We start from the raw sequence: 15,540 nt of genomic DNA, 5'->3' as shown, positions 1-15,540 counted from the left end.
TTCTCATGGCATTCACATTTTGCTCGATATGAAATACAGATACATCAATATGTAGCTGATAGAGACCATTAATAAGAAAATCATTTATAATTTTATTATTTTCATAAAATATGTTACAATGGTTCTTATGAAAGCTAATCACATAGCCTTCTTGTGCTAAACATGAAACAGAAATCAAATTTCTGCTTGCTGCAGGTACATAATAACAATCTCTAAGAACTAAATCTAATCCTAACGGTAATCGCAGAGGGTAGGTTCCCACGGCCACAGCAGCAACTCTTGCTCCGTTCCCGACGCGTAGGATTATATCTCCATCCCTCAGCCTCCTGCTCTCCTCAAGACCTTGCATAGAAGTGCACAAATGAGCACTAGAATCAGAGTTAAGTACCCAACTGGATGCAGAGGAAATCGTAAGATTAGATTCTATAACGAGCATTCCTCCAGAAGGACCATCCTTCTTGTTCTTCAGGGTGGTCAGGTACTGAGGACAGTTCTGCTTCCAATGGCCGTCTGAATTGTAGTGAAAATATTTTTTCTTTTCAGCAGTCTTCTTCTTCAGTTCCGTCTTCTTCTTCTTTCCATCCACCTTCTGCTTCTTCATAGACTTCTTCTTCTTTCCAAAAGACTTTTTCTTGGAAGAAGTCCGCTCCACAGTAAGAATTGAGCCTTTTGAACCTTTCAAAGAAAGCTCAACCGTAACCAACATGTTCATTAACTCAGCCAAGGTACACTGCATCTTATGCATATGGAAGTTCATGATGAACTGACCATATGCATCAGATAAGGATTGAAGGATCACATCAATCTGAAAATCCCTGTCTAAGATGACATTGAGCTTCTCAAGCTCCTCAAGGTCCTTGATCATTGTCAAACAATGATCTTGGACTGACTGCCCATCATGCATTTTAGTCTTAAAAAGTCTTTGGCAGACTTGATATTTGGCTGCGCGACTTTGTTCACCAAACAACTCTTGTAGGTGAGCCAATATTTGGCGGATAGTCATAATATTCTCATGCTGGCGCTGCAAGTCATCAGACATGGCACCCAACATGTAGTACCTGGCTTTGTTATCGTCATCCGTCCACTTTTTCAGAGATGCTCTCTGTTCAGCAGTCGGACGTGCTGGTACGGCAGGTGGGTCCTGGTCCAAGACATGAGTTAGTTTCTCAGAATCCAGAACAATTCTGTAGTTCCTCAACCAGTCCTTAAAATTGGATCCAATCAATCTGTGGGTGTCTAGTATTTTGGTCGGGAGGTTGGACGCAGACATGTTTCCTGTAGAGAGTCAAGAGTTTCTAGTTAAATTTTGTAATCAGACCTAATCAATTTATTTAGGGGTTTCATTTTTAAACAAATTAGGCTCCCACTATTTTCTCAGATCCCTACACTCTCTAGGTAGAGATGTGAAAATCTCCGTGATTAGTGATTTCTAATGGGTGGTGCGGTCTCACCGACTGGCTCACCACCTCACCTAACAGTTATTGATGATGGGTCAACCGATGAGTGGACAACTCTTGTCCAATGATTCTCTAATCATGGTGCACCCAAAATTTGGTCTCTAATTCATGAAGCTCACCGTGTCTGGAATATTGCTCCAATCCTTAGTTAATTCAGACCCACCATTTGCACGAATTAGATTTCTGATTGGGTCCCTCACCGTATCCGAAATATTGAGCACAACCCATCCTCTAATCCGTAGCATCCAATGCTTAATGGACATGGTTGTGCCTTCCCGGTGCAACTGATCCACTGTAACCAACTAAGAACAATCAACCTCGGGAAGGGCCCGCACATCCACAATGGTCGAAGACCTTAGACTTAATATTTTCTTAGGGAGATTTGATTTAGGTCTCATTAAACTTGACTTGACATAGTCATAACAATTATGACTAACCTAGTGGCATGGGTTAGCTCGAATTGTTAGCCACCTCAAATCAGAACTGGGTCGACACATATGGCCAGGTAAGTGAGATCGGTGGAAGAAATATGCCATTAACTTGACAAGAACACATTCGAGTCGAGTAGCTCCCAATTAAAAATCAGTCAGTCGCATCTGCCCAACTTACCTTAGATATCAAATTGTTGAATCAGAACCAATTGGGTTAGCCTACAATCCAGGCTCTAACTACTGAGCCAAATTAGGTCTTAACTTGATCGAGTCACATCTAAATGTGATTCGACCTTGACCTAGACTTAATCCTATTAGGCTGGTCAATTATTAGCTTTTATGATTCCACCTAACCAACTTTTGATTCGGTTTGATCAACTGCTAGACCTAATTGAGCTACCCAAGTCCGAACTCAATTTTATGAAAATGACTTAGATCTGAAATTTTCAATTTTAGACCTAATTTAATTTCATAAGCTTAATTCATTAATTAAGTTTTGGGTTCATAAACAAAACATGTAAATAAATCCTAGAGTTTCAGGATCTAGGGCTTTGCAGAAAAGTAAATTTTGATTTCTGATTAAGGATGAATGCGCAGCATCCCTACATGCCATAAGAATACCCCATTGAATGGGAGGAGAGGGTCTTAAACCCTACTTTGTTCTTGTGAACTGGACGGCCATGAGGAACACCTTAATCAGAAATATTAATTTAACTACAAAACTAGTTAAATCAAAGTTACATATCACATATATAATTTCAAATCTAACTTATACATGCTTTGCATACATCTCATGTATTAAAATCTGATCTAATTAGTATGCTTTCAGATCTGATACATCACATATAACATCTGAAAAATATGATTTAAATTGAACTATTCAATATAAAATCTATTCTAGACAGTTACTAGAACAATTCTACAACTAGTCTAGACATGCAATAGATCAATCTTATGAATTAATTAAATTTTATTTTTTTGTTTTCTGATCTGAATATAACATTTATAACATCAGAAAAATAGAGAATAAATTAGATTTAATTTATATTTTAATCACATTAAAACATAAAACTATAAGACTATTCATAGATTAAACTATTCCTAGTCTAGTTATGCATCTCATACATGTAAGATCTACTTAGATTTAATTTTAAATTTTTTTGATTTCAGATCCTATCACATCTGATGTGACATCTAAAATCCATCAATAATAGATAAATAAAAATAAAAATCAGATCTAAATTAAATCTGAAATAGAGCCATCAACCTGGCTCTGATACCAGTTGAAGGGAAAAATCGGCTTTTTTCTTGCAGGATCTTCCAGATCTAATGAGATCTGGGGCGGAATATTTTAAAAAAAATTATCCTACGATATTTCAGATCTAAGATCTATTAGATCTAATTCCTATTATCTGATATTAAATCTAAAATTAAATCTAAAATCATGAGGAATAGAGAAATACCTTTAGGGTAACTAGATTATCTGTAGATGATCGCAGCAATGTCCGAGGTTCTAAAATAGCCACGCAGTCGTCTGGCCTCTACCGGTATCCACTCGAGCAGGATCTGGATCGTCTTCTCCTCGCGAATCTTTGCTCCAAAAATCAGATCTGGAAGATCTTCGAAAGATCTTTTGAAGCTAGAGCAGCAGCTTCTCGACAAATCTCTGCAGCCTTCTAATCAAAGAGCCACCACGTCTTGGACAAGCACTAGATGGACGCCCAACCTCTTGGACGTGAAGAGGGGAGGGAGAGGAGCAGAGGGAGCATGGAGAAGTGGAGGGGTTTCAGGCTTTTACTGGGTATTGAGCAGAGACTCTAAACCCTAGGCGCAGATAGGGTTTAAATAGATCCTGCTGCGCTATGCAGTGCCACATCATTCGATCAATCAGAAAATTTCAATTAATTCTGAAAAAATTCTGATTGGTGGAGTGATGTCATCTGATCATATCAGATAAGAATCCCCACAATCCCTCCTATTGTTGGCACCAACACTGGATAAGCACAGTGAGATTGGCGCCCTACAGTCTAAGTTGATCAAGGGATCAGAGTCCTCATCTCATGGGATTCTATCTTTATCCACTTGGGGCGCACGCCATATCTGATTATGGTGCCCACTTTGAGGGTAAAATTAGCAGGTGGACACTCAAAAAATCTCCAATGACCTCTTTCCAAGTGGCCTTCAGTCCAAGGTCCATGGGTTAACGTTTGACCAATGTCCTAAAACGAAAATGGCAGGTGACAGGAATTAGCAGGTGTTGTCTTAAATTCATCTCATGAATTAAGATAAGTCCTTTCTGAGCTGGACTGGCTCCAGTCAGACTGAGAGAAACCTTCTCAAGGTTTTCTGGGTGAGTCAAATCACATTTGGCTCAGTCGAGATTAAAAAGATTACACGAGAAGAAAGTTAGGCTCAATTGTGTGCTAGCACGATTTCTTGGAACCTAATTGGATCTAATCCAAATCAATCGAACCGGGCTAGCTCAATTGATGACATCCAGACCCTAACTCTTGTTTGTGTGACCCAGTTAGGTTCATTTCCGTATGGTAATGAGACATGTCGTGATCTCATTATCGACATCATCGAAACTCCTTTCGATGGACCAGAACTCTTCTAATTCAGACAATTAGAATGATTGATCATCAAGATCATTCTAATTGCTCCCAAAATCCACCAGTGACACCTAGCAGTATATGATGGCAATCAATCAGAAATGAAAACGAACCTCTCGGTGCAGCTACCTGTGTGATTGAGTTCCTCTATCATAAGTCCCGACTGAATTAGGGTTAAGGTGAACTCGTCAAACCCAATATCAGTCATATGAATCAATCGATCGATCCAAGTCCGATGTGAAACCTTAATGAAAAATTCTTTTCCATTATTTCACTCTGCCATGGCCATGGGCTTAAGGACTCAATCTTTTGATCATCATAGGACTACTCCTCTTATCTACCGAGGTTGATAGATCCCATCTTGGTGCAATCTGGTTCCTACAATGAATATGCTACAGCCAACATACACCTCAGAGTTCCGAATGGCTAGGAGACCGAGTTATGGTGTAGTCAAACTATAACACACTCAAGGTGAACTGTCGATGTACCTTAGGTAAAAAAATTAGACACAGCTGCAGCATCGAGCTAGTCATCGACGAGAAGGTAGACTTCCTTATGACTGCTCGAGGTGGTCACGCTCAGTACTTTCGTTCTCAACGAATATCTGTACTCTCGCTCCGGTATCTCTACACCGTAGACTCAAGACACATCTATCCTAAGAAAGCGATCGTACACCAACTTTCCGGATCGATCACCATCCTCATGATGATCCTATGGTCAGGAGCTGTTTATGAGTTAGTTATGTAAATTCATGCTTTAAATTTTCAACTCTTGAAAATATGAATTAACATTCCTACTAACTCAAAGGATGTATTATAGACATAATGTACACAATGTGATAGTAGAATAACCTTTTTATTCATTTATAGTCAAAATTATAAATTTGCCCTTACATTTGTACAGGAATGTGTCAGCCAATCTGGCATCTAGGGCACACATCTAACATCCAGATAGATATCTTCCATCTCTGTTTGCTTCTTCTTTCTTTTCTTTTTTTTTTCCTTCTTTTTTTCATTTTCTTCTACTTTTCTTTCTTTCCTTTTTCTTCTTTTTTCCTTATCACCTTCCTTTCTTTCTTTTTTCCTATTTTTTCTTCCTTCTCTTTTCCTTTTTCTTCCTTTTTTTTTTCTTCTCCCCTCTTTTCTTTTTTTCATTTTTCTTCTTCTTTTCTTTCATTTTTTTTTTCATATTTCTTACTTTTTTCTGTCTTCTTCTTTCTCTGTATGGATGAATTTTAGAGTCTCGACCTTGTTTCAGTCCTATTTGCTCATAAGAATGGGATGGGACGGCTGGGATGCCCCCGGTCCCATTAGGATGTAAAATCTTGACCTCAAGCCTTGACCTAATAGGATAAATTTTTGCTCACTTAGAGTAGAACTCTTAAGCCCTATTTTGTTTCCAAATATATTTTTAGTTTTGTTCAGGTTTATTCAACCAACCAACTTTTTTGATTCTTGAATAAAGCCTCAATAATGAGCTGCATTTTCAGAATTTGAGAAAATTTGAGCACCTTTTTTTGATAATTATTCAGTTTTAATGAGGAATAAGAACCTATTTGAATAAAGTTATTCAAATATGCTGATTAAAACTGTTCAGCCAAAGTCAGCCTTAGACAATTTGCATTGGAACCCTCTTGCTAAGTAGATCTAAAGTAACGGTAACTCTAACTTATCCTAATTACAAACATGAAACCCTTTAATTCAATTATGGCATTTGCTTCAGTTGTGTGCAAAGTAGTATTGACCTTGAAGCTTGTTGAGCTTTCTAAATCATTCATATGATCCATCTATTTGTCTGGTTTAAATGGTGAATTCCCATTATATGCTGACGTATATCATGTTCATATGTCCATGTAGACATATTTCAGATCATATGTAAGCAAAGATTAAATATTGCACATCTTTGGCCTTGGGATTTCATGTCACCAGTTTTCCTTTAGTCTGACTCTTTTGCTCTGGCATATCCATCTTGGCTTCCTACCTAGGCACCCATCGAAAGCCTTCAGCATTTAGGTGAGGCTTGCCTGGATGGCATGCTACTTGGGCATCTGCCTATTTTTCGGTTCCTTGCATATGCAAGCGGGTGTCACTTTAGCCATCCTCTACCGGAGGTACTTGCCCATCCCAAACCAATGGAGTGGGGTTCAGCCTGATTTAAACCCAAATTCAACTCACAGAACCCATTTAGCAAACCAAGAAAACAAAGAAAGGGAATAAAGTCTGAAACTAAGCCTCTAATATCTCATTCTTCCATCTCTCCACCCTCATTTCACCTAGGGAAAGAAAGGGGCTCCAATCCTTTCCATTGCCGGTGATGGTGGTTAACTGGGGGCCTTGATGCTTGGGCGATGTGGAACAGCAACCAGCCATGATCCAGCAAGACTTCAAGTCTCTCTCTCTCTCTTTCTCTCTCTCTACAATTTTATTCCCTTTCTATTTTTTTAAACTATTTGAAAAATGCTTTGCAATCAATGGATCTATGTGAAGCTTCTCTCCATCCCTCTTTTTCGTTCCTCTCTCTCTCTCTCTCTCTCTCTGTATGTTGTTAAAGCCTTAAGAAACTCTGTTTTTAATGGATTTATTGTGAGTTCATACCCTCTAGAATAGTAGCTTTTTTTTTCTCTCTCTTTTTTGCTATGGTTTTCTAAAGTTTTAAGAAATTCGACAATGCAAGCGAGAGTCTTTTGTTGTTAAAACAAATAGTGAACAATGCTTAAGATCTTTAATAATATGTGTATGAGGGTAGTTAATGTTGAATGAACACAAGGTTATTAATTTCAATAGTTTTTGTTTGATGTTACAATGAACTGACTTAATAGGCTTTTGCAAGCTTGTCGACTGTTAATTTTCAAAACTTGAATGGTGTTGCTCAACAAGTGTTCATCCTGCAGAGTTAGATTGTTTTTTTCCTCTCTAATTGTTGCACATTTGTTGAGGGAAATTGTAGTATAATTTGTTTCTTTCATGTTATTCTTCTCTTTTACTTGTGCTCTGTTTCTTGTTATTTTTGTTTTAATAGTGGTAATGGACTCTTATTTAATGTTGTTAAATAGCATATTTGTCAGAAGTTTCTTTTTGTAATGTTTAAATTGATTGTAGTGGTGCACTTAGTTTCAATCAATCAATTATCATCTTCAATGTTCTTTCTAAGTTCGAACTCATATTTATAGTTAATAAGGAATGTGGGCTTTAGCATTTGATCTAGGATAGCACTAATATTTTACTTTATATGTTTAGTACAAATAACAAAATTGTGATCAACTTGAAAGTTTTATGCTTTAAGTAGAACTCATGCATTAATTGTTAGTGACATACCTAAAGTTATGTGATACAGAAGGTATGCTGATCTTGATCAACAAATGAAATATATGAAACCATAAATTATTTTGTGAATTTTGTACAAAGTCTTTCGTTTGGTTGGGTTGCCTAATAACTTGGTTGATTGCATAATCTATAGGAGGGTGGGTCTTGCCTAGGATATTTGGCTACCACGTTCACTGGATTGTAACTTTCAGTCAACAAAACCTTAGATTTAAATAGTTCCTTAGAAAGAAAATATCTGCACACATTGATCCCAGTGTTGAACTGATCCATGACAATCTCTTATTAATCTAATCCAATGGCAGATCTGACATGAAGGTCTACTCATTCTCATCTAGATGTGGCTTGAGCATTTTTTTTTCATATCATTATTTCTTCAATTCCATACAATCATGTTTATTCCTTTTATTAATTGAATTAACATTTGTATTTAATTTCTTATTAATGGCATGCTCATCTTTGGCTTTTGATGACATATTTCTTTTTTACCCCCTTTTCATTTTTGGTTTCAATCTTCTTACTGAATTAGATAAGTTTCAGTATGTTAGTGATCGCTTGTCGTACATAAAGCATTTCATCATTTTTTTTCCTCAATTTACTAGCCACTTTGATAATGCAGAGCGTTATTTCATTTCAGATTTATTTATTTATTTATTTAATTTATTTATTTTTTGGGCAGGGGGGTGAAGAGGGGGAGGAATGATTCCTAATATTGACCTAATAATTTCATTTTGGGTTTTTGGAGTGAAAGATTTGGGAGTTTGCTGGCCAAATTCCATAGTTGAAAACATTCAATTAAACTGTTACAATAGGGTTTCGATCTTATTTTGTTTCATATATGTACAGAACTCATTTAAAGAGAAATGAAACAAGGAGAAAAGTTCACAGAGAACAAAATCCAAGTGAAAAGAAATGGAGCATAAGAATTGGAACACCAGGAGAAGAATAAAAGGTGATGAACCAAAATAATTTAAATGAGGACTAAGAGGAAGGTTAGCAAACTTCTAGGAGCAAAAGGAGATGCAAAAGAAAATTATTCAGAACCCTTCCCAGGGCAAAACCTTTATAAAATTAGAAAGAAAATTCCAAACTTGTCAGCCTGCTTCAATGCATAATCAAAGAACTGGATAAAATATTAATCTCAACTCTAGTGGAGCCAAAACTTTGATAGATCAACTAATGACTCTCTTACAGGTTTAGGGTAGATGTGAACTTTGAAGAACCAAAGCCAAATTCCTTATATTGAAAGGGTTCTGCACCAGATATAACTCGCTCTAAAGTTTGGCCCTTCAAAATCTATTCTAGTATGAAAAATCCTAAATTCTAATTCTGGATTTTTATACGTTATTACATGGCCAGGATATATGCCCTTTACTCTTATAGATAGATTTGAAAAATAATTTAGGGGAAGCAAGATACAGTTGAATTGCTAATGAAAAGGATTGGTAGAAGTGCTTGCTGCTAGTTAGGGATGATCAGAAATATTTTTTCCTTTAAGTTTTCATTCTATCAATGATTTTTTTGGGATGTAAATTAAAGCACAGAATTAGGATTTATTTTTTTTTTAAAAAAATAAAGAGGCTGTTGAATTTGGTTAATAATTTTCTTCTGCTGTCATAGTTTTTGATAGCATCAAAGGCCTATGACTCCAAGCAGTGTTTTATGTGTACAAGTCTGGTAATGGTACTTTTTAAATTTTAATTTTCTGTATTCTTCTTGATCATTTTATGGATCCTCTTCCTGTTAAGTGGACTCCAAACATTATGTTAATTGATTTATTTCTGAATGCTGAGATGTGAATATGTGTGTATGTTTGCATGCATGTTCATGTGCATGTATATGTGTGTGTGTGTTTGTGAGAGAGAATCTTTCTATTTTTGTAATAAAAGTCGATTATCTTCCAATAATTGTTGACTAAAGTTATCATTTAGTTGCAGCAAACTTTGATTAACTTTTCCAGCTTTTGGAAAAAAAAAGTTTATTTGGCTACGATTAGAATACAAATTGGTTGTTGTGGACTTTGCTTATATGACTCACATATAATGTCCTCAGTTTTCACAAATCAATTTTTTTTTACCCTCCACAGTTAATTTTATGATTATAATTGCTTGTGAAATTCCTTAATGTACCGAATACTGATGACATGTTTCAGGGTATATTTCTCTCCAAGTACTGAGGTTTCTCTAGAGGGAGTTCAGGGATGTACTTCTCGTGAAAATGTAGCACTAGTGCAGTCAATGCCTAAACATGTTGTCCAGGCATTTTCATTGCTGCAAGGAAGCCCGGAAGCTCAGGTTCTAACTCTTTATATTTTGAGAATCTCATGGATACGGTTTATGCAGTTTGCTTGTAGATTGTCACAACTGAACTTTGTCGACTATCATTGTTAGAAGCTGAAATTTTATGTAATATGTGGTGCATAATTTGCTATGTGACAAAGGAATATCATTTTATTGGTTGCTGATGATAATATTGTTGCATAATAATTGGCTAACATGAGCAGCAGATGATTAGCAGCATTCATGCTTGGCAGAGCTTCCTTTTGAAATACTTGTACTATTGAGACTTAATTTTTACAAAGTTATGATTTAATTACACTAGAACATGCGCTTATTAGGTTTGACATTCTTGAAAGTTTGAGGCAGTGTTGATGAGGAGGGTGATGTGCAGGTGGGATATTTCCTTTAGTGAGTTTTGGAAAGCAATGGGAGGGGAGCTCTAGTGCCCTTCAACCCACTCAACACAGCTGAGGGATGGTACTGCTGCAGTTCCAATTTGCAGAGGTGAGAGAGACAATGGAGGGTTGAAGGGTGGAGGTGGAGATGATGGGAGGTGGGAAATGGGGATGGAAAGAGTGGAGATAGGTTTCTACGGAAAGCAAGAGGGTTAAGGAATAATTAAGTCTTTAAATTTTCAATCAAATTTATAACATTGTGAATATGATATATAGTTATCTATATATTTTTGAATTTGGGCCAAGCTTACTATTGTTTTTTGTTCTGCCTAGGCCCAGCCCAAAATTTGTTGGGCCTAAGAATTTGTGCCCACCCAAAATCAACGGGGCTCAAAGTACCCGAGTCAGTTGATCATTATAAGAACAATCTAGAAAATATCAATCAAAATTAGGAGAAAACTAAAAATAAAATAATAAAAATGCTCAAGAAAAAAGATGTTGTCTGGAAGTATATGTTTTTGTTTGGGACTTTTCCATGTGTCTTCGTAGGGTTTTCTTATTATAATATAGTCAAAAAACTGTCTTAGAACATAGTGTCGATCCATTGTCTTTGGAGGGTAAGACGTCATTATACTCTTTGATGTAGAACATATGACCATCTAAGTGTCTAGGAGATTTGTGTTATAAAATAGCTAAACTTTGCCAAAAGGTGTAATCTAGGAGATTTGTGTTATAAAATAGCTAAACTTTGCCAAAAGGTGTAATCTAATGCACCATTTGGCATCACTCTCATTTTTCTAAAATTTCTTCTACTTTCAAACTTTTAAAAATATTGGCATGTTTAGTAAAATATTTAAAAATATAACTATGGTAGCGATGGTGATAGTGGCAGTAAAGGTAGCAACAACTATCATGATGTAAGTGATGGGGAACAATGGTAGTGTCACAAAAGGCAGAGTGGTGGTGGTGGCGGTGGTGGTGTGGGTTATGATGTAAGCTGAAGTGGCAATGGTGGCAGTCATATAATGGAGGTGGCTACAGTGGCAGCAGTATCATGGCAGAGGCGGTGACAAAAACAACAAAGGTTGTGGCAATAGTGATGTATTAGAGGCAATAATAGTGGTGGTAGTAGTTACGGCAGTTGCAAAAGCAATAGTGTAGTCGGCTATGGCTGTGCTAGTAGTAGTGATAAAAAGCACGAGTTTCTTATTTTTTAAAATATTTAAAGTAACAATTTCTTACTTTAATTTTTTTCTAGAAATAACTAAAACAACTTTTGAAGAATAAAAAGTAGAAACGATAGCTCCAAAAATGTTTAAATCTTGGATTTTGTATTTTTGCTTTTATAAAGAAATAAAAGCATTGCCAAACAGGCCCTAAATTCACATCAAAGAGTCCATACTTTTATCTTGTTCTTTGTTAAACTTAGTGTTACAGTACTAGTGTTAGAAATTACAATTTTTTCAAATCTACTAAAAATTCAAAAAAGTCTAATTTAGAGAAAATGCTTCTTAGCTTTTAAAATAGTGGAGTAACACAAAGGAAAGTAACATAAATAGCTCCTATAAACATTTGATTTGGGCCCATATTTAGTTTTGGCTAAAGCTCTGAAACCAACTCCAATTTCATATTTAGTCCTTCCAAAATCAGAATGTTTCTGTTTTGATTTTGGAGTTTTGAGCAAGGCTTCGAACTATGAAGTTCATAAAATCAAGTTATGATTTAGGAATTGACATCTCAACTCTCAATGATTAAGAAACCACATTCATGGTATTTGCTAAGTTAGGTGAACAATCCTGAGTCCTCAATGACTGATAAGCAGCTGCATGAAAGCTGCTGCTGTTTTCCATTTCAGAATTGTCTGGGATTTTTCATTTTTCCGTTGAACGATTCTCTTAGGATCTCATTTGATGTCAATAGAATGTCTCAACCTGTATAATACAACATGTAAGTTGTTTGGGTAAAGAGAAATTTTTAAATTATGGAAAACCCTTTTTCCAGCAGGAATACAAAAAAAAGACTCATTTTTCAGCAGCACTTGGCATATACCTGAGTCCATGTAATATAGTTAGTCATGCACCAAAAGATAGGAAAGTTTGAGATAAAGTTGAAAATTTATGAGTGAAATTGAAAACTCAACCAGATGGAAGTACATTGTATCCAAGAATCTTTTATTTGCAAAGTAGCTGAGGTTGCTTGATTAGAAATATATGGGGAAGGATTTATTGGCTTCATATATTGTAACAATTAGATTGTTTTTTAGTTCACCTTTATTATTATTATTATTATTATTATTATTATTTTGTTTTATTTGTCATTATTATGAAGAAAAAAATGAAGTTATCTTTCTTTTTTTTTTTTTTTTTTTTAATCTTCACTAATACTGGTAGAGATTGAAGGAGTTATTTTTATTGTCTTGATGTCATGTGAAGGATGTTGTTGCTTCACTTGCGGCTGATAAGAATGTTTGGGATGCTGTAATGAAAAATGAGAAGGTTATGGAGTTCTACAGGACTCAGCAGTCTGGTAAGCATTTGTTTAAATTATGGATAACAAATTTCTCCCTTTCTCTGTGGGTTTATTTCATAGTGACTATGGTTTGTGTGAGCTGTTATGTCTGCAGTTGTTCTCCAGGCTGAAACAAATGTGGATTTTGAGGAATCTGTTGGTGAAAATGAGTGCACCAAAGAATATCCCGAGAGCCCAAAAAGTCCTGCAGGAGACTCCCAAACCTCAGTCTTTACAGAAATAATGGGTCACATCAAGCTGAAAGTAACAGAGATGGTAAGTCATATATCCAACTTCCTTCAAGATCTTTTGGGGACTTCAACAGGAGCTCAGAGCTCTAGCAGCACAAAGAGTACCGGCTCCATTGGGTCTAATGTGGATGTCGCTGTAGGAGCATCCTTCATAGCATTGGCAATTGCAACAATCTTGGTGGTTTTGGTCAAGAGAGGATAGTTTGAGAAGCCAGTCTCTCTGCTGCTTTGATATTAATTCACACTATGTTCCAACATACAAGAAACTTTATTCCATTGCATTATCATCTCTCATGGATTTGTGGGGAATTGATTTTTGGAGAGACCTGTGGTAGTCAGTGGAATCTCTTTTCATCCTGTGTCTGTTGTATCTCTGTGTAGAGCATATATATAAGAATATAAACATAATGGTGAAGTGGAATGGTTGGTAAAGAATTTCTCATCAGTGTCATATCCCAGAAGTAAATCACTGTTGTTATTTATCTCAGCAAATTCTAAATCTAGTGGCCCTTTGGCATCTCATTTCTTGTCCAGCATGAAGATATTTTATGAAATATCCTTAGGATGGTGTGGGGGAAGGCATGAGAATGGTCTGTCTTATGAGATTAACAGGTTGATGTATAATTTTGTGAATGCTAATGAAAAGAATTCAATAACCAAATCTTCTGCTTTATGAGTCGAAAGAGGAACAGATAGAGACTATTGCATGGATATGAAGGGATTTCCGTTTAAGAGTTACATATGTAACTTGCTTTACTTGAACGAGAAAGAGAGAAAAAGAAAAAAGATCTTTCCCAAGGCATTTAGTTAGAACAGTTTCCGTTAAATTTCATTTTTGTCAGAAAACCAAGAAAAGTGGGTGGGTTTTGCTAAATTCTTGTCCTGCAGGCTCTCATGCGTGTGGCCATGAACCGATCCCTTCTCTCTTAGCGTTATTGGTCCTGATGCAACATCAAGTTTTTGTACACTTGCAGGCTATTCGTGCAGGAAATTTAGTGTGCGAAATACAATATCCTACAGTGTGCCTTATTATTGTAGTTTGGATCGATCAATCTTCTTGTCACACATCTGCTTATCGGTCTCATCATTTCTTTGTTACTAGCAAGAAGCAACCAGGTCTCATCTGCTTATCGGTCTCATCCTTCTTTGGAACAAAAGGTTGGATTTGCTTAGTTGCTTAAATAGCTTGTCAAGCCATATTAAGTTAGGCAATGTACTTTCTTAATATTACATGCATGCCAAACCCATGCTAATTAGCTTTGCTTTTCTTAGCTCTTTTGGGAGGATTTGAGATCTATCTGCTTTATAAGAGGAGGGCAAACCTTCCATTTACTCGACCCCAGGGTTGATGCTAAGGAATTAAGTACCCTTGGCCAAATTCAGATAATTTATACTAAATCACTTAATTTCTAAATGACATGCTGCAAGGGGCTAGAAAAAATATGGTAATACTAGCAAACACTTGACAGTCCGCTACATTTGCGCTGAAACACTTTAAGCAAGCAGCACCTCCTTTAAAGGTCATACAGAGCCATAACTAGAGATTAAGCTTCACTTGTTCATGAAGCAGAAAAATTCTGCCATGCACCATCATATCTCCGTCCACATTTCTCACGAATTGCACAAATGTCAAAATCATCTATGGTTGCACCAATCCCTTCTTGCCACGTCAGACAAGCAGTGGAGCACGAAAGAACAAAAATCATATAGGGTAGGTCTAGTTTTTTGCCACGTTTCCTTTTCTTAGCATCTTAAAAAGGATATTTAAAAGTTAAATAGGGATTGGATTTCTCATACTAACAAAGACCGTTAATTTTATAATTGAAATAATAAAAAATAAAATAAAATACACATCTAAGAGAGACCTTTTATGACCATCCATATCCAAAAATCATATTGGGTAGGTTTAGTTTTTTGCCACATTTTCTTTTCTTTAAATCTTAAAGAGGACGTCTAAAAGTCAAATAGGGATTGGATTGCTCTTACTAACAGAGTCTATTAGTTTCATAACTGAAATAATAAAAAAATAAAACAAAATGCACATCTAAGAGAGACCCTTTGTGACCGTCCATATCCTCTTTCTTCCTCATCAAATTTTCATCCATTATCTTCTTCATCGAGCCACTTCTTCCATCCGTAAGATCTTCTCCCTAAGTCTCTTTCTCCTCTTCCAAATCCTACGCACTATCTCTTCTATCCATGAGGTTTTCCTCAAAACCCTTTCTTTTCTTCCAAATCCTTTTTCTAAAATCTTTGCATATAAACAATTAATTGATTTGATCATGTT

The 15,540-nt window shown here is 36.1% G+C and overlaps 1 protein-coding gene across 1 annotated transcript in view; it reads left to right on the top strand.

The window, feature by feature from the left end:
* Positions 1-13,698, top strand: part of LOC105036081 (uncharacterized) — a 30,429-nt gene extending 16,731 nt beyond the window's left edge. Inside the window, exons 2-4 of the mRNA XM_010911821.4 lie at positions 9,973-10,114; positions 12,927-13,020; positions 13,118-13,698. Coding sequence (XP_010910123.1) covers positions 9,973-10,114; positions 12,927-13,020; positions 13,118-13,455 — 574 coding nt within the window. The 3' untranslated portion in view covers positions 13,456-13,698. The remainder of the gene's footprint in view (positions 1-9,972; positions 10,115-12,926; positions 13,021-13,117) is intronic.
* Positions 13,699-15,540: the final 1,842 nt, after the last annotated feature.

The sequence above is a fragment of the Elaeis guineensis genome, chromosome 5 (genome assembly GCF_000442705.2).
Source record: "Elaeis guineensis isolate ETL-2024a chromosome 5, EG11, whole genome shotgun sequence".
Taxonomy (NCBI): Eukaryota; Viridiplantae; Streptophyta; class Magnoliopsida; order Arecales; family Arecaceae; genus Elaeis; species Elaeis guineensis.
This window is presented reverse-complemented; position numbering and strand designations above follow the sequence as displayed.